An 18237-nucleotide genomic window follows, 5' to 3' on the forward strand; every position below is an offset into this window, starting at 1 on the left:
GGTTTCATGCGTTTATTGATTGTGGTTGAGAAGATATGCTTCGAACACTGAACACATGTCCTGATGCTTCCCATGATCATATCATTCCACCCCTCTTAAAAAAAGATTTGTCCTCAAATCTTGCTTTTAAAAAAAAACAAAACTTGAACACGACATTTAACAGATATGACCAAGAAGGATTTAACACTTGAAAGCAACAAGTCCTCTCTTTTTTTTTTTTTTTAAATAAAGAAAAGAAGATGAAAGGTAGAAGATGGATGAAGAAGATGAAAAGATGAGAAAGTGATAGAGAATGAATACCAAACTCAGAGTGTTGCTCTGATACCAAATGATAAAAACCTCCCAAGGAATACTCTGAAATTGGTACATGATAAGCCTTGAATCGAATGAGGCAGAAAGCAACAAACTCGATCTGTTGCCGGATGTGACGCACCGGTCCAACGAGAAAAAGATGTGTAACTTGGAGCAACAAACAATCAAGGGATGTGGGTCGAAAGGTCACACAGAAGTTGCGGAAGAGCTCCTGATTTACCCTATAACAATCTCCCTTGGATATGACACACCAAATTTGATTGAGTTAGATTGAAGGATATTACACACCAACAATCATAAAAGTTTTGACCAATGGATATTACACACCATGATCGAAAACAAATTTGAGAATCACTCTCAAGGTTCCAAAAATATAAACTGAACTCTTTTTGATATGATTCTTCTTCGAGGACCTTTGTAATTGAGCTGACTATATTCTCCAGGTGGTTTCATGCGTTTATTGATTGTGGTTGAGAAGATATGCTTCGAACACTGAACACATGTCCTGATGCTTCCCATGATCATATCACCGGGCCTATGGAAGGGCCCAGACTAATCCCCAAGGGGAGGTACAGCCCACGGATAAACCCTCTCTCCGGGTATGCAAATGGGCCCTAAAGCATAGGCCCATATTCGTGTTGGTGTCCAGAAATCATGACTTAATTCCCTCCAGAAAAGTTCGAACTCACAACATGGGTGCAGGAAGAAACCCGTCCTTACCATTGGGCCATAATATTCTGACAATAACAATATAATTTAATCTAACATAGTCTTCTATTTATTTTTCATACATGTAATTTGTAATACAATTTAAAATTATTGTAAAAATTAAAATGATATATTAACTAACTGTAACTTGATTATTTTATAAATATTTATATTCGTGTATTAACACGGGATAATCACCTACTATATATAAGTTTCAAAGAACAATTGTGGAAATCTCGGATCCATGTCGAAAATGGAGAAATTGTCACACCACACACAAATAATTTGCTAACTCACCCTATGCATGTCGGTTGTTTCATCGTATTTATGACAGTCGTTGAGATATATAATTTTTCAAAGTTCCATGATTATGGATGCTACTGGTCTGCTTATATTAGTCCAAAGGCATGTGTTACAAAGTTATAGATGACATGTTGTGTACCCAACTACCCATTCCTTTTTGTTTCCCTTACGAGAGAGAGGATTAACAGAGTACTGTTAAAGTATTCATCGCCCACAGGCCATAGTAGTCTTTCAGCTGTATTCTTTTAGATTTTTCCTTTTCTTTGCCACATGTTTTAATTGATTCGGTAGCAGCTTCCAGTGCCGTGCCTACATTTTGTGGGGCTTAAGGCAGTTTCAAAACTGGGGCCTTTATAAAAAAAAAGTTATCATGTAAAATCTGAATTTTAATAAAGTATATATTCAGCATAATGGAAATTTTTAAAAATTATTTTATGTATAAAATATTATTTAAATGTGAAGTCAACACAGTTGAGAAAAAAAACTAAAAAGGATTTGATATAAAAAATATATTTATTAAGGTTCCTTATGTATATTTATTGTATGGTGATTCAACAATGCATAACATATAATACCAAATGAATTAAGAAAATTATTTGATAAAATAATATGAAAAACATATTTAGAAAAGAGTAAATGATAAAATTAAAAAATCGAGCTTATAAAAAGCTAAAGAGAAAAAAACTAAACATAATTATACATTTGTAGGAAACTATTTGCCATGAGTAAATTATAAGACATCTATTCTATTAATTTTGCAGTGTACCCTATTGATATGAAGTTGTGTCTAACTTAAAATTTTAACAATAAATTGAAATATATATTAATATTATGGATGTAACCACCCTTTAACTTCCCCGCTTCTTCACTTTTTGTAACAGCTACTTTATATTTTATTTAATCAAACAAAATCTAAAATTAAATAAACATGCAAATAGTGCAAGATACAAACATTACAAGAATCAAATTTTTGCTCTTCGATTCCTTACCTAACAATAACGGCCATATATACTTTTTGAAATTTTGAAGACTTTTTTCTTAGTAATAATTTTTTTAAAAAAAGATTTTACACAAATATAATTAAAAAAACACAAATATGAAATATGATTATAAATAAAGACACAAATATAAAAAATAAATTAAATTCTTATAAATATATAAACTAAAAAATATATCCGTCCTCTGAAAGGACGGATCAAAATTTAGTCAATATTATTAAAACAAAAACATAATCTATTGATATAGGTGTACTCCAATTATTTTAATATAATTACTAGATTCTGATCCGTCCTTAAAAAAGCGGGTATATTTTTTTGTTTTACATTTAAAAAAAAAATTTATATTTGTGTTTTTATTTGTATAATATTTTCTTAAATGATTAATAAGAGGTTTTAATAACTACATTCAAATAGTTGGAACTTCTATAAATTAATAATGTTGGGACTACACCAAAACTATAATTTTTTATTAATTTATAGAGATTATTAATTTATCGATATACTAATTAAACCAAAAACTCAATTTGGAACTATAAAATTATATTAATTTATAAAGATTTTTAATGTATTTAATTTATCGAAATTTAAAGAGACTATATTGTATATCAATAGATCATGTTCCTATTTTAATAGTATTGATTAAAATATCTTATTAATCATTTAAAAAATATTATACAAATAAAAATACAAATATAATTAAAAATACAAATATAAAAATTTAAAATTTTAACAAATGTAAAACAAAAAGTATACCCGCCCTTTTAAGAGCGGGTTAAAATCTAGTAAAATATTTTAAAACTATTTGCATATAAAAATTGGGGCCCGAAATTCAATGTGTGAAGTGAGGGCCTGGAGCAATTGTCTTTTTAATAAAGCCATAGGCACGGCTCTGGCAGCTTCTTAAACTGGCAAGCAACACCGGCAATAAAATATAATAGTGACAATAAAACAAGATTTAATTAATCTATTCACATTTTACAGTAAGTGAAAAACCCGACTTTCTGCCCGAAATTAGTAGTGTATGTTTTTGTCTAAGGTTGTTCGATGTCGAAAAATGTATTTTCTTTTGTGTTAGAAATTCAAACCCTATAAAAAGTGATTTTTGTATGTTTAGTAATTACATCCAACAATTTCTAAAATGTTTAGCCGGCAAACAATAGAAAGCGGGGTTCCAGTTTTATATACGGGATACCTTTCTCCTGGTCCCGGGTGATTACTATGTAATTATCTGCAGCGGATAACTGAGTCTCATCTTGATTTTGGTTTCAAAGACCAGATACACATTGCATTATTGGCTTCGCTTTTGCTTTGACAGGGGCCCAACACACTTTTATGCAAAGAGAGGTATTCACAAACATATAAAGACTATGCAAAGGACAAAAATAAAAAGTTTTAAAGTACTTTACTGCCTTTTTTTGTTTGTTGTATTGTTGAGTTGTGGAACAACTGGACGATTAAGATTGATAGCTAGAGAAAACCGAAACTTGTCCAAGGTTTTTATGATCTGGTATGAAGTGAAAATATGATAAATTAGAATAAGTGATGCCTATTCAGACACACAGTTTCATCTCGTTTTCTCTACGGTAACTCTAGACAGTTTTAACTTCCCATAAAATCGCTGATACATAAAAGGTCCAATTGTTTCATATACTTTGGTGAAAAGATAGATCAAAATACCAAAAATGAGACTGGTAGGTACATTGCCAAAACCTTTTATTTTTAACTGTTATTTTGGATAAGAGTATCCATCAACAACAAAAGGAAGAAAAAACCATCACATGGTGGTCCAGTGGTAAGCGCCAAAGAGTAAACGCCCTGGGTTCGACATGCGGTGGCCACCGGGGCTAGCGTTAAATCGCAAGAATACGTGGGTTGCCGTCGGCCTCGGCCTCGTGAGATTAGTCTGGGCGAAGCCTGGGACCCCCACGGTTATCCAAAAAAAAAAAAAAAAAACAAAAAACAAAAGGAAGAAGAAAACCATATATAGTATCTTGTATTATTTGTATGCAAAATATTATATATTGTTAATGATCATGTTCACTTAACGTGGCTTCCGATTCGTACAACAATACCATCAATGTCTCGAACGTATCCAACCTTCTGGCCCCATTCCTTGTCCTCCGGCTCGCTCACTGCCACCGCACCATTCTCCACAGCCCTCTACACAATGCATCATCTCACTCATATCAACACAAATCGAAGATGTCGTCGGTCATAAACATAATATATATAGATTACGTAGACAAGTATAATTAATTAAGTAACCTCGAAGGCCGCGTCAACATCAAAGTAACAGAAGCAGACTTCGAGGGGTGCTCTCTCACGGTCTGAACACGTAGACTGAACTTTACCGGTTAGGTCATCCGTCTCATGCTGATGAAGCGGTGTGAATGCTATCGTTGTCTGCCCGCTCTCTAGCTCTCCCCACCTGTATATTATATGTACGTTATATGTATAAGTTTAACCTTGATGATATTTCTTTTGTTTGGCCCGCAACCACAATTTATATAAAGGTTACATAATTACACACTCGAGAAGACATAGATTTGTACAAGAAAACGTAGCAGAATAGAATATACAAATAACCTGTGGGACTCGTCAAGACGACGAACGTTGTAACCAAAGGCTCTCGAGTAGAATTCTACGGATTTCGCTACGTCCCTAACGTACACAACCGTGTAAGCATACGCTGGTTTAATGATACTCGACGCCATTCTTTTTCTCAATCCTTGTAGATTCTCCGACTCAGTTTAATCATATCATCATCAAAGCCTCAGGTCAATTTGCAAAATACATAAGAGATCTCTCTTTACGGCGAGCTCAACACGTTGGCAAACTTCGTGTCTAGTCTTTTTGCTGCCACGTTGAGCATTTGTGGGGCCTATGATTACAAATGGGCCTTTAGCTTTGGTTTCGGCGGAGGTGACGTGGCGTTTTTCATTTTTTGTCTAAATCCTATCTTAAGTAAGGAAGCAATCTACCACCGTCGATTTGTTATAATCGACGTATTATATTTGTTACGAAGCATACACGCGGATCGCAATCTCTAACCATTGAAAGGAGATTGAATCTAACGGCTACTATCTGTTCTCTCTTTATATATATAACTCAATCTCTCTACTCTTTCTCACCATCAGAGCTGCAAGTGAATTTACCTTTTCTTTTTAAACACTTTGCGAGAAGATGTCAGGAAGAGGGAAAGGAGGAAAGGGATTGGGAAAGGGAGGAGCCAAGAGGCACAGGAAGGTGCTTAGAGACAACATCCAAGGTATCACCAAGCCTGCCATCCGTCGTCTCGCTCGTCGAGGTGGAGTAAAGCGTATTAGCGGTCTCATCTACGAGGAGACCAGAGGAGTCCTCAAGATCTTCCTCGAGAATGTCATCCGCGACGCCGTCACCTACACCGAGCACGCTAGGAGGAAGACTGTCACCGCCATGGATGTGGTTTATGCGTTGAAGAGGCAAGGACGCACTCTCTACGGTTTCGGCGGTTAGATTGAATCGACGGAGTTGGGAATTAGGGTTTCGAAAATTTGGGGATCTGAAAATTTCTTGTTTCTGATTAGCTGAAGTAAATCCACCACTATTTTGTATCGTTTTATGCTATGTTGTTAGCCAATCAATCTTATGTTAAATGAATCTTATCAAAACTTATGATGAGAATTTCTAATTAGAAAGTTTTATATTGAAATCATCTTGTATAAAACCTGGAAAATTAGTGTGCTCATCCTATATATACTATTGATAATACTTGTCCATCTTCAAAACTGAGAAGCGAGTTGGAACGTTTTTTTATCAAACCAAAAATGATCGTTTAGATCTGAATCAATACGGGAGATTACACGGTACGATAACATCGCCAATCGATGAGAAAGAGTTGAAAAATCAAACTTACCACACTGGAAGATGTCTGTGAAAATTAATTAAGGGGAAACTCTCCGAGAGTGACAGAAGGTTTCAGAGCCCAGATTGGCAAGGGATTGTGGAACCTATCTATTTTGGATCTTCTTGGGCCTATATGACTATACCAATTTTGGGTCTATAAGAATGTCCCGCGATTTGACAACATAACACGTTCAAAAATTAATTTTCTAATTTAAGAGTGAGTTTTGGCCTTGTCTGTCACAAATTTGATGTAATGAAAGAAGACATCTGTACTTTATATTTCTACGAAATTGATAGACGACTGAAATCAAAACCCTGAAGCGTATGTTTTGTAAGGTTTAACTAAAGTATTGAGAAGATAGACGACTGAAATCAAAAACCATATTGTGTTTCTTTTTTTTTGTGACAGACCATATTGTGCTTATTTCATTACTGTATATTCTCTTTTTTTAGTAGTGAGTTGCATAACAGATAAAAGAATGTCAAGTATTGATCAACGTCTCAGCTAAAGAAATCAACTTATAATGTTTGAAATTGGAGATGATGAACGTGTCTAGTTCATGCGCTGCATTTTTTATATTCAGTTGTAGATAAAAGAATAATTAATTACATTAATTATCATACATCTTCCATATCATCCGTCGTCCCAAAACACGATCGGATCAAACAAGCCGACGCCGTCACCATAACCGCCGCGAAAATCGGAGGCATAAACAAATCGAAACGCGATCTCCTCACCATATGAGACGGCACGCACACACTGTCCCCGGGAAAATCCATCGGAATCTTCACGAACCCATCTCCTCTGCCGCACGGAGACGACACCGTAGACACAAACGCCAACTCGGGAGCGAAAGAAGCGACAGCTACAGTGATCATGAGGAGCACCGTCCACGTCGTAGCCTGAACGATGACCGGCCAACGCGCCGAGACTCTCCTGAGAAACGGCTCCATCAGCGACGGAATGCGGTGATACATTCCGATGATCAGGATTCAAGAAGCTTTTGCTTGTTGTTGAGCTACCTCTCCTCTTCGATATGAATGAGAAGCGCTGATTCTTGGCACGTGTATAGGTTAAACTAACTGCACTTCTTGTCTTAAAAAAACATGTAGTGATCTTGAATTACGTGGTTGCCCATTCTCTTTGAAATCTTCTCTTATTTCACCCTTCCTTTGCGGGTCTCTCCTTCCTTCCCCTTTCTGACTCCCACGTTTTCTGTCTACCTCAACAGCAACATTATTTTGTCTTTTAAAAAATAAAATATTACCAGGTTGTGTTTTTATTTGGACATACAACAACTTTCAATTCAGACATATTTTCTTAAAACAACTGTTTTGTAGTTAATTATGCTATTTCTTCCATAATTCATATATGTATTGACCGGCATTATCATAAATGTATTAATCGGCATTTGCCTTATTTGGAGTAGACTCAGGCTTGAGATTAAGTCAGGAGAAATTTAAATATTTATATGCTCTTTTGGGTTCACCAAAACTCTTTCATTAGAGTTAATTAAGTGGATTCACCTAAATTTGATGTTTATGCGCAGACTGTGACAAGATAACTAGGACATGTGAAATTAGCAGGATCAGACAGGACTGTGTTCGTTTTGGGAATGGGTAGAAAGCAACAGCAGTGGGGGAAAAAAACGGGCTCGTAACAAATATAAATCCATGTTTAGATACATTACATAACGACTGTGGTGAATAAGCCCACCGGGCCTGAAAGAAAGCTAAAAACGCAGCGCATTGACGTTCTTCATTTCTTTTATTATTTCTCCTTTTCCGCTGGCTCTCTAGCATATAAAATGAGAAGAAAACCCTAGCACTCCTTCTCTTCTCCGTCACTGCCTCTCGAGCTACCAAATCTAAGGTACGACGACAGTCTCGACTCTCTTAGCTCCCGCCTCAAAGTGTGTTCTTGTGTGAAGAAGATTCTAGTATTGCTGTGGTAGCTTGCATAGGTGGGTGAACTTAGGAACGCTTGATTTTGTTATTAGAGAGTTAGTTCAGTCTTAGAGCTACTCAGATTGAAATGAGTTTTTTTTATAATGTGCGAATAGCTTAATATCATTCCTGCTTTGACTTTTTTTTTAACTCAGAGCTAATTGCTACCTTTGGTGATTTAGTTTTTAGCAGAGGCTTTGAGTTTTTAGGGAGAAAATGGTGAGAATCAGTGTACTCAACGATGCTCTCAAGAGCATGTTCAATGCCGAGAAACGTGGCAAGAGGCAGGTCATGATCAGGCCTTCTTCCAAAGTCATCATCAAGTTCCTCATCGTTATGCAGAAGCACGGTACATCCATTTTGTAATTAATATATACATTCTTCAATATTCTTGAGAGTTTCGCTCCTTAGGTTAATATCTCACGCAAGTGCAGGTTACATCGGTGAGTTTGAGTATGTTGATGACCACCGATCCGGCAAAATCGTTGTGGAATTGAACGGAAGGTTGAACAAGTGTGGCGTTATTAGCCCACGTTTTGATGTTGGTGTTAAGGAGATTGAAAGTTGGACTGCCCGTCTGCTTCCTTCCAGACAGGTTCGGTCTTCTTCTTATATATTTTCTAGCTTCCATTGGCATGTAATCACTCTATGCCAATTTAACTGTAACAACTAGCTTGGAAAGTAGAGACTAGAGAATCACTATATATATCTCAAGATTTGAATAGTCTGCGTGAATGGTGTTAATCTTTTGAAACGTACTGAAATGTTGCAGTTTGGGTACATTGTGTTGACTACTTCTGCTGGTATCATGGACCATGAAGAAGCAAGGAGAAAGAATGTTGGAGGCAAGGTTCTCGGCTTCTTCTATTGAGAGATCTTTTTTTATGGCGAAAGAGACTTCTTTCAGTTTTTTTTTCTTATAACTTTTGCCATCCATTTTCTTGGAGACTATTGTTTTTTTTTTATTTCGAATTTTGTGGTAACTTTTTGTTGGATAGTTCTTAAATTTACTCTTTCTGGTCTCGACTTCTTGAAAGATTTATATCCCATCTAAAAAGTCTCCAGCTTATGTAGACCGTCAGGCTTTTTATGCCTCTAATCTCTCTTCAATGATACCTGATCACTGTAAGCAATTATTAATCCAAATGCATAACTATTTCAGTATACCATCTGTACGATGGATACAAATACAATCATGCTGATACATAATTTTTTAAGAACTAAAGTAGAAATGAAAGAAATTGCCTTGCACAATTTTGCGGGAAAATTAGATGTATATAGTAAGATACGAACACATCACTGTTGTTCTGATTAATAGAACCTGGAAACAAAAAAAACTCTTCAAGAACAAGAAGCAAGAAACAAAGTACTGACTGCCAAAGGTTGCATGGTTGCCCAATTTTCTAATTCTATTTTTTTTCTTCGATAAAAATCGATCACACCTCATTAGAAAATGGATCACTCTCCCTTCTCCAGCCTTATCTCTGTCGCGCGTTTCATCTCATGTCCGGCGCCGGAAGCTCGGAAGTTGGCGTTTGTGTGTAGGTAGATATGTAGAGATAAGAGAGAGAGAAGAAGGTTTGATATGAGCATCATCCATTGATGGCCTTTACGACCTCAAAAGATAAGCCAAATGAGAGAGACGTCTCTTTTTAGTGTTTATAGACCAAAAAGGTGGGTCGTTGTAAGAGTATCTTCGGAAGCATATGCTTCAAACCATTAACTCAGCTGACCCGAGACTCCATTATTACTACTTTTTCACTTTATGTTTTGTAGTTATTTTAAAAAAGGAAGTATTATTGACGTGTGAGGAACATGGGTCGCTCGCCACAAAAGTAGAAAGATAGTGAGGACCGTTTTGCCTAGTTGTTTCTCATTGGACTCCCTTCCCATTGTTCGTTTAATCTGTCAGTTTTACGAGGTTACCTAAACTAGTAGTTCACTATAATATTAGTTAAATTTACTTTGGAAATTTAGGTTCTGTTGGTAGGTTCTCCACCAAACACAATGTTCCCATTTATGAAAACTCACTGTATTTTTTCAATCAACAAGTTGCTTTCCACTGTTATCTAATTCATATTCTGCAAAATGTTACTCCTTGCGTCTGATGGCAACACAAGTTTAGTTGGACAAGTCAGTCAGTGCCGTGCCAACACATTTGGGGGCCTAAGGCTAATTTTCCAAAACATGGTCTTTTCAGAAAAAAAAAATTATATAAATAATTGAAATTGTAAATACCTTAGATATGTCTATTAGAAATGAATCTATTAAGAAAAATCAAACTAAAATGAAAAGAACAAAAATATATGAACAATCGAGCTCCCTATAAATATATGTATACACTCATGAATTACTATGGTGTTTTGAAGACATGGGACCCTAAATTTTGATGAAATATGTGGAGGTCTGAGGCTGTTGCCTTTCTTGTATAGTGGTAAGCACGGCTCTGAAGTCAGTATATAACTTGTCTTACTATTTTGTAATGCGAAGAAGGTAAACGTAAACGCAAACGCATACAACTTTACAAGCAACCAATCGATAAATAAATCAGTCTGATTCTGATACCTATTGCAGAAAAAAACATATCACAAACGTTTGAGCTCAGCATAAAAGGAAGGACTGTACTAAGGAAGTTAAGACAGATGTGTGTATTTCAGACTCAGTGACCAAAAAAAAAAAAAGACAGATGTGTGTTATCTAATAAGTAACTTAAATTATCTTATTAGTGTGATCAATCAAAGTGGCTGTAGTTTAGTGGTGAGAATTCCACGTTGTGGCCGTGGAGACCTGGGCTCGAATCCCAGCAGCCACACTCTTTTGTTTTTTTCTATTTTACTTACATGGGTCTGTAATTGGGTTTCGGCTAGAAGTTACCGGCTATTGTGGGCCTATATTTTTTACTGGACTGTTATTTCTTTCGGAGAGAGAGTGTAACTGACAGCCAGGAGGAATATGTAATTTTGACTTTTGATATAATAATTGGGCCCTAATAATTAACTAAACAAATAGATAAAAAAAGATTTTGCTGCCAGAAAATAATCGATTGTATCTTTTTTTTTTTTTTTTTTGACTTAATCGATTGTATCTTAAAAAAATCTGTTGCCAACGATTTTATCTTTAAACTAATCCGTCATGTTGCTCGTTGGGATTATATAAAAAAAAATCCACTGTTTACTGAGTTGTTCCCAATTGTATTATTAGATAAAATCTGTTAAAATATATAGACAAAATACAACCACGTCAGCAGATTATAGATTATATCATCAATTACTTTAAATAAACCCACGATAAGATTTCTTCATTTCACCCTTAATCCTATTCAAAAGATAAGATTTATTTTTGTCGGCTATTCAAAGATAAGATAAAAACGTAAAAAAGGAAAACGTAATATTTATTTACAAATATTAAGGGATTCGATTCGTCCAGTAATATAGCAGTTTCAGAAAGAGATATTTAATAGCATTAATAAATCTATTCAAATAAAATGAAGAACGTGATGGATTCCATTAAAATTTCTTTTATTTTTAACTGAATTATCAGGGAAAGCATCTTTATTCGGTAGAGTCAATATCGATAATTACAAAACAATTATGGAAACAGATAATAAATCATATAAGATCGTGATTCGTGACCGTAAAGAAATGGATAAAAATCCAGATCAAAAACATTAAATACAATACTTATCCCAAAAGTAAAAAAAAAAACATAATCTCTTTCGTAACGGAGATTAACCTTCCTCCTCTCTTGTATATATAAACCCGTCACGTCTCATTCACAACTCACACATCAAAAAATTCACACTTTACCACTTTCTTCTTCTCTTTACCTCACTAATCTTTGAAGTTTTCTTCTGAAACGATGGAGTTGGATCTTACACCGAAGCTGCCTAAGCAAGTGTACGGAGGAGATGGTGGATCGTACTTTGCTTGGTGCCCTGAAGAGTTGCCGATGCTGAAGGAGGGTAACATCGGAGCAGCAAAGCTTGCTCTTGAGCAGCACGGTTTGGCTGTTCCTCGTTACTCCGACTCTCCCAAGGTTGCCTATGTCCTTAAAGGTTCGTAAAGCTGTTGACTTTATATTCTTATCCTTGCGATCTATCAATCTGATCCGACAGACTTGTTTCTTCCCAAAGCTGTTAACTTTATGAATCCGATCGTGTGATCACGACACGTGTATGCTTTAAAAAAAGTTTTTGATCACGTTTTTGTTGTTGTCTCTAATCGTCTAACGTGTAAGGCATTTGAAAGGTTGAGACTTTACTCTTGTTGATTGTGTAAAGGTTGAGACTTTACTCTTGTTGATTCTGTTAGACACTGAAAGGTTGTGACTTTACTTTTGTTGATTCTGTTTTTTTTTTTCAGGATCTGGAACGGCGGGGATTGTACTCCCTGAGCAGGAGGAGAAGGTGATCGGTATCAAAGAAGGCGACTCTATTGCTCTTCCTTTCGGTGTTGTGACATGGTGGTTCAACAGTGGGGATAGCGAGCTTGTTATCCTCTTCCTTGGTGAAACACACAAGGCTCACAAGAGAGGAGAGTTCACTGACTTTTACCTCACCGGCTCTAACGGGATCTTCACCGGTTTTACCCCTGAGTTTGTCGGCAGAGCGTGGGATCTTGACGAGGGGACCGTGAAGAAACTTGTGGGTTCTCAGACCGGTAAAGGCATTGTGAAGCTGGACGCTGGTGTCAAGATGCCGCAGCCCAGGGACGGGGACCGTGAAGGGTTTGTGTTGAACTGTTTGGAAGCTCCTCTCGATGTTGACATCAAGGACGGTGGGAGGGTTGTGGTGTTGAACACTAAGAACCTTCCTCTGGTTGGGGAGGTCGGGTTTGGTGCTGATCTCGTTAGGATTGACGCGCATTCCATGTGTTCGCCAGGTTTCTCTTGTGACTCGGCTCTTCAGGTGACTTACATTGTTGCCGGTAGTGGGAGAGTTCAGGTTGTTGGTGCTGATGGGAAGAGGGTTCTTGAGACTCATATCAAGGCTGGTTCTCTCTTTATTGTTCCGAGGTTCTTTGTGGTTTCCAAGATTGCTGATCCTGAGGGCATGTCTTGGTTCTCCATTGTGACTACTCCCGAGTAAGAATTCTTCTATTCGTTTCTGTGTTTTTCTTTCTTGAGTCGCAAACTAAAAGCTGTGTGTCTGTGTGTGTTTGTAGTCCAATCTTCACGCATTTGGCTGGGAGGACATCGGTTTGGAAGGCATTGTCTCCAGAGGTTTTGCAGGCGGCGTTTAAGGTTGATCCTGAGGTGGAGCAGTCCTTCCGTTCAAAGAGAACTGCGGACGCCATTTTCTTCCCTCCTTCCAACTGAATAAGGCGCAGAGAGGAGAACAAGAACCAGCTTTGTCTTTAGTTTCTTCCCTTGTTTTTTCTTTGCTTGTGACTCACGGGAGTACGTAGGGTTTGCTTTTCTTCTTGTGTTTTATCCTGGACCGGTTCTTGTTCTCTTTGTTGATCTTTACGCTTTGTTATTGAAATAAAACATTATCAACACTATTTTATAAATCTTTGGTAACTTTCTCGATTACACATTTTTAACACGAATCTGGCTCAAGAGGCTTAACACAACAACACACAATAGCTTTACCAAATATTTCCCTGGACATCGTTTTTTTTTCTCTCTTCCAACGGTCTGCGGCGGGGCATCTCATTGTATTCGTTAAGTTGTTTTAGAGTAAACAAAAGAGAAGTACATGTTTGTTGCACAAAAAAAAGTACATGTTTATTTTGTCGGAAACTTGTTATCCGGTTGCAAAATTCATTATGTAATGTTAAACATTAACTCATTATTTTCATAAAATATTTGAAACTTCAACAAGAAAGAGGAGGTATACCGTATACCACAAGCCGAAAAGGCTTTATGAGCATTTTTGGATTTAATATACTGACCATAAACTGGATCGTTTATGTAACCACATAAACACGGCTCTCTTTTTTTCGTCCCATGACTGCATTGGTGAGAGCCAAAGACGACACAAGGATTATCACTGCATTAGTGAGAGCCAAAGACGACACAAGGATTATCACAATTGCGATGCATATTGCTCCTACTGTGAACTTCCTATTTTATAACCTTATTGATTCTTTTCAAACTAGATCTGGTTAATCTTTTCTTTCTTGAAAAATGTTTGCTTCATGATTTTGAGTTGTTGATGGTCGAGTTATTAAATAGGTAGACTAGAGTGAAGTTCGGCAAGAATAGGCTATAGCTTTTTTTATTTAAGTGCAGTTTTTCATTTATAATTAAATCTCGAAGCATTGATTTTGATAATTATAAGATATTGACAAATATATACAAGTATTTATATTATGTTACAATTTAGCAATATATTTTAAAAAACTACATAATAAGAAAACAAACAAATTTGCAAGCAATTTTATACATATATTAACTGAAAATATTTAACTGAGGAAGCTAAATTAATCAATGCACATGTACATATTAGATCAGAACAATACTAATTTTTATATAAATCTGATATGAAAAATTAATTATTATAGTCTATAACAAAACTAAAACCATCAATGCACATGTACATATAGATCTGAACAATATTAATTTTATATAAATCTAATATGAAAAATTAATTATAATCTTTTATGATGTCCAAATGTTACTTTTTAAATATTCCCTAGATATCACTTACCAAATAATTTTTACATGTGTCATTACTACAATGGTTCTCAGAAAAAAATGATGATATGCTAACAAGAAATATGACATAGCTCTTTTTTACATGTCATAATATTAATTATGACATAATTCAATTATAAAAATAAAAATATAAAGTAATAAGTTTATAATCATTACCACAGTTATAAACATAAGAAAAAAATTTAAATAGATGTGATTTATTACAAACTTACAAAATGAACAAATTAATAACAAAAAGACTAAAAATATTTATTTGCTTATTGGAATTTTATATATTTTCAATGTTTCAAATGAGGACCGTAGATGGCACAAATATATATTTTATTATATTATTTTCTATACCACTCATGTTTATGATTTTATTAAATTTAATATATATGATTCATGTTTAATATATAAAAATAAAATATAGATAAACATATGTAAATAGTTTTTCAGAACAAAAAATACAATAAAAATGTAAAATGCTATTGGTTAAATTGATGAAATTAATGAAAATATAATAAATTTTAATCAGTTTTTTAATATGTGTGAAAAATGTCTAGATGACATTCTTTGTAAAATAGAGGGAATAAGTCTTGTCGAGTAATGCCATTTTTTGGATGAAGATGGGTCAAAAGTCAAAACAGAAACACACAACTCAGCGCAATGAACAATATTACTCTCTCCGTTCCTAAATGTAGGATGTTTAAAAAAACTTTGATGTTCCAATATATAAGATGTTCTCATTTTTCTAGGTAACTTTTACTTTATTAAAAATTGTGTGACCAATCATATTTAACAATCTATTTTATAATTGGTTGACTACCATTAATTTGTAGCTTTAACTCTATTTTCTAAACAAAAAGTGATTTTGTCTTAATATGTGTGTTTTTACCTAAACATCTTATATTTAGGAACGGAGGGAGTATTACATATTATTACATACGATTTGATAATACTTTTACATTATATAATTATTTTAAACATTTTGGATAAGGTACACCACAAGTGGCTAAGACTTGGTGTGTATATTTGGAATTAACATACGGACTAAATTTTGGATCTTTTATGTAACCACATAGACATGACTGTTGTTTTTTAAGTACTCCACAACATTCTGTTGACGGTTTTCCAGTTTTAGCTGCTGGGATGCATGGTTTAAGTTCGTTCGGGACACATACTCCTTTGTTCTCCACGACTGCATTGGTCTGAGCCAAAGACGACACAAGGACTATCACAAGTGCTATGCATATTGCTCCTGTGAACTTCATGTTTTTATAGTCTTAGTGATTCTTTTCAAACTAGATCTACTTAATTTTTTCTTGAAAATGTTTGTGATGATGATTTTGAGTTGTTGATGGTCAAGCTATTATATAGGTTGAGATTGGAGTAAAGTTTGCAACAACAGGCTAGCTTTTTATGTAGTGTATCTTGTCTTTTTAATTAAATTTTGAAGCATTTATTTTGATAATTTATGAGATATTGACATATGTATACAAGTATTGATATTATGTTACACTTAGCAAATGATTTCAAAGAAAACTACATAATTAGAAAATATCCAAATTTGCAAGCAATTATGTATATTTACTGAAAATATCTAACTGAGGTAAAAGTGTAATGTATTAATCTATAATAAAACTAAAAAAATAAATGCATTTGTACATATTAGATTTGAGCAATACTATTTTTATATGAATATGATAAGAAAAATTAACTATAACTGGGTGTTTTCCTGCACCATGTGCACTAATAAAATTTTAAATTTAAATTCTATTTTAAAATAAAATTTAGTATTTTTAGATTTATTATTTTCTCATCTATATTTTAATTGAGCATAAATTAAGATAAAATAATAATTTGTTTTTTTAATTATATTTAAGAATAGATATGTATATATTTAAAATTATAATCTTAGATATATTTTATCTATTTTATTTTTAATATTATATATTAAATCAACTTGTATAAAATTAAGAAAATATGATATTAAAGTATAAAATTATCAAAAATAAAACAAAACAAAAAATTTAACCAATGTGGTTTAATTCACGGCAGCCACCATCGATTAAAATGTGGTGAAAAAGTGGTACCTTTCCTTCGACGGGCTCTCCGGCTAAGTCCTGTGGACGGTCATTAGGTACTAGTCGGGCTTCTTCCCGGAACATCCGGATACCAGGGTTATTAAAAAAAATAAAACAACATTTCTAAAATTCGTAGATATATTGAAGAAATTAATAATATTATGATTATAATTGTATTTTAAAAAACTGTAAAGATTTCGAAAATATTTTTAGTTTAAATTGTATAATTATTTAAAATATAGAAATATAATATTTCGAAATTTTAAAATATAATTATATTTTTATTATTATATTATTTATTGTCATATTTTAATAGATTTGCTTTAATGATGGTATGTAATTTATTACCATATTCTAAAGTTTCTATCAAAAATATAAATAAATATTAAATGTAATTATCTATGTTATATTAAAGTATAAGCTATGTCATATTTGTAACATGCCATGTCACATTAATTTGATGAAAATTATTGTAGAAAAAACATATTTCAAAATCACATTATAAATAATGTTTAGGGGATCTTGATAATGTTCAAAGGCTACTTAATAAAATTGTTTGGAAAAGTGGAACCAACCGAACAAAAGGATATGTAGTTATTATAAGATTTTTTCACAGATTCATGTCAATATTTTGTAAATATAAACTTTAATATTGTATATAGTTGGGAAGAGGATATATTTAAGTGAAAATATCAAAGGACTTTTCAAAAAAAAAATATATCAAAGGAGGAAGACAGAGACAATCCTATGCATAGAACACTTTAAAAATTTCTATAAATTAATGAATGTAAACATGAATAATGGTTTTAAAAATGTGGTAAACTTGAAATATCCCATGAAACTTTCAGTAAACAATATTATTACATAGGATTTTGATGATATTAACATTATATAATTATTTTATAAATACTTGAAACTTCAACAAGCAGGATAAGATATCCTACAAGCCGATATGACTTTGTGAGCATTTGGAGATTTAAAACAGTGACCAAATGATGTATTTTTTATATAACTACATAGACACGATTTTTGTTCTTTTAGTTTTCTACAACATTCTGTCGACGGTTTACTTCCGGTTAGTCCTGCTGGCGTGCATGGTTTAAGCTCTGCCGGGACGCATGCCACTTTTATTTCCTCTTCCACGGCTACATTGGTCCAAGCCAAAGATGACACAAGGACTATCAGAAATGAGATGCATATCGTTCCTGTGAACTTCGTGTTGTGTAACCTTAGTGATTGATTTCAAATTAGTTCTAAGTAATTTTTGATTTCTTGAAAAATGTCTGAGATGTTGATTTTGAGGTGTTGATGGTCAAGCTCTTATATAAGTGGAGATCGGAGTAAAACAGTAAGTCAGT

General features: G+C 34.0%; 5 protein-coding genes and 1 non-coding gene across 6 annotated transcripts; 4 read left to right on the top strand and 2 right to left on the bottom strand.

Annotated features, from left to right (window-relative positions):
- Positions 1 to 4358: 4358 nt before the first annotated feature.
- LOC108859956 (uncharacterized) lies at positions 4359 to 5037 on the bottom strand. Its single transcript, XM_018633860.2, has 3 exons — positions 4908 to 5037; positions 4587 to 4749; positions 4359 to 4481 (listed from the first exon to the last, which is right to left on the bottom strand). The coding sequence occupies exons 1-3, from the start codon at positions 5033 to 5035 to the stop codon at positions 4359 to 4361; spliced, it is 414 nt and encodes a 137-aa protein (XP_018489362.1). The 5' UTR covers positions 5036 to 5037.
- A 426-nt stretch (positions 5038 to 5463) lies between these two features.
- LOC108860000 (histone H4) lies at positions 5464 to 5923 on the top strand. Its single transcript, XM_018633914.2, has one exon. It carries the CDS (start codon positions 5505 to 5507, stop codon positions 5814 to 5816), a length of 312 nt encoding a protein of 103 aa, XP_018489416.1. The 5' UTR covers positions 5464 to 5504; the 3' UTR covers positions 5817 to 5923.
- Positions 5924 to 6824: 901 nt separating this feature from the next.
- LOC108843028 (uncharacterized) lies at positions 6825 to 7184 on the bottom strand. The gene has a single exon (XM_018616113.1). The coding sequence runs from the start codon at positions 7182 to 7184 to the stop codon at positions 6825 to 6827; it is 360 nt and encodes a 119-aa protein (XP_018471615.1).
- A 1126-nt stretch (positions 7185 to 8310) lies between these two features.
- LOC108853381 (40S ribosomal protein S15a) lies at positions 8311 to 9607 on the top strand. The gene is made up of 3 exons (XM_018626801.2): positions 8311 to 8502; positions 8588 to 8748; positions 8926 to 9607. Exons 1-3 carry the CDS (start codon positions 8370 to 8372, stop codon positions 9022 to 9024), a joined length of 393 nt encoding a protein of 130 aa, XP_018482303.1. The 5' UTR covers positions 8311 to 8369; the 3' UTR covers positions 9025 to 9607.
- Positions 9608 to 10893: 1286 nt separating this feature from the next.
- TRNAH-GUG (transfer RNA histidin (anticodon GUG)) lies at positions 10894 to 10965 on the top strand. The gene has a single exon. It is a non-coding gene; the product is annotated as a tRNA-His (tRNA).
- Positions 10966 to 11935: 970 nt separating this feature from the next.
- LOC130509788 (glutelin type-B 5-like) lies at positions 11936 to 13654 on the top strand. Its single transcript, XM_057005983.1, has 3 exons — positions 11936 to 12207; positions 12515 to 13235; positions 13316 to 13654. The coding sequence occupies exons 1-3, from the start codon at positions 12012 to 12014 to the stop codon at positions 13467 to 13469; spliced, it is 1071 nt and encodes a 356-aa protein (XP_056861963.1). The 5' UTR covers positions 11936 to 12011; the 3' UTR covers positions 13470 to 13654.
- Positions 13655 to 18237: the final 4583 nt, after the last annotated feature.

Source organism: Raphanus sativus, chromosome 1 (genome assembly GCF_000801105.2).
Source record: "Raphanus sativus cultivar WK10039 chromosome 1, ASM80110v3, whole genome shotgun sequence".
NCBI lineage: Eukaryota > Viridiplantae > Streptophyta > Magnoliopsida > Brassicales > Brassicaceae > Raphanus > Raphanus sativus.

Excerpts from the sequence above, each read along its gene's own strand:
- LOC108860000 (XM_018633914.2), top strand. The coding sequence starts at position 5,505 with ATGTCAGGAAGAGGGAAAGGAGGAAAGGGATTGGGAAAGGGAGGAGCC.
- LOC108843028 (XM_018616113.1), bottom strand. The coding sequence starts at position 7,184 with ATGTATCACCGCATTCCGTCGCTGATGGAGCCGTTTCTCAGGAGAGTC.
- LOC130509788 (XM_057005983.1), top strand. The coding sequence starts at position 12,012 with ATGGAGTTGGATCTTACACCGAAGCTGCCTAAGCAAGTGTACGGAGGA. Across the intron at positions 12,208-12,514 it reads GGTTGCCTATGTCCTTAAAG|GATCTGGAACGGCGGGGATT; the intron begins GTTCGTAAAGCT and ends TTTTTTTTTCAG. Across the intron at positions 13,236-13,315 it reads TCCATTGTGACTACTCCCGA|TCCAATCTTCACGCATTTGG; the intron begins GTAAGAATTCTT and ends GTGTGTTTGTAG.
- LOC108859956 (XM_018633860.2), bottom strand. The coding sequence starts at position 5,035 with ATGGCGTCGAGTATCATTAAACCAGCGTATGCTTACACGGTTGTGTAC. Across the intron at positions 4,750-4,907 it reads CGTCTTGACGAGTCCCACAG|GTGGGGAGAGCTAGAGAGCG; the intron begins GTTATTTGTATA and ends TATAATATACAG. Across the intron at positions 4,482-4,586 it reads ATGTTGACGCGGCCTTCGAG|AGGGCTGTGGAGAATGGTGC; the intron begins GTTACTTAATTA and ends TGCATTGTGTAG.
- LOC108853381 (XM_018626801.2), top strand. The coding sequence starts at position 8,370 with ATGGTGAGAATCAGTGTACTCAACGATGCTCTCAAGAGCATGTTCAAT. Across the intron at positions 8,503-8,587 it reads CATCGTTATGCAGAAGCACG|GTTACATCGGTGAGTTTGAG; the intron begins GTACATCCATTT and ends ACGCAAGTGCAG. Across the intron at positions 8,749-8,925 it reads GTCTGCTTCCTTCCAGACAG|TTTGGGTACATTGTGTTGAC; the intron begins GTTCGGTCTTCT and ends GAAATGTTGCAG.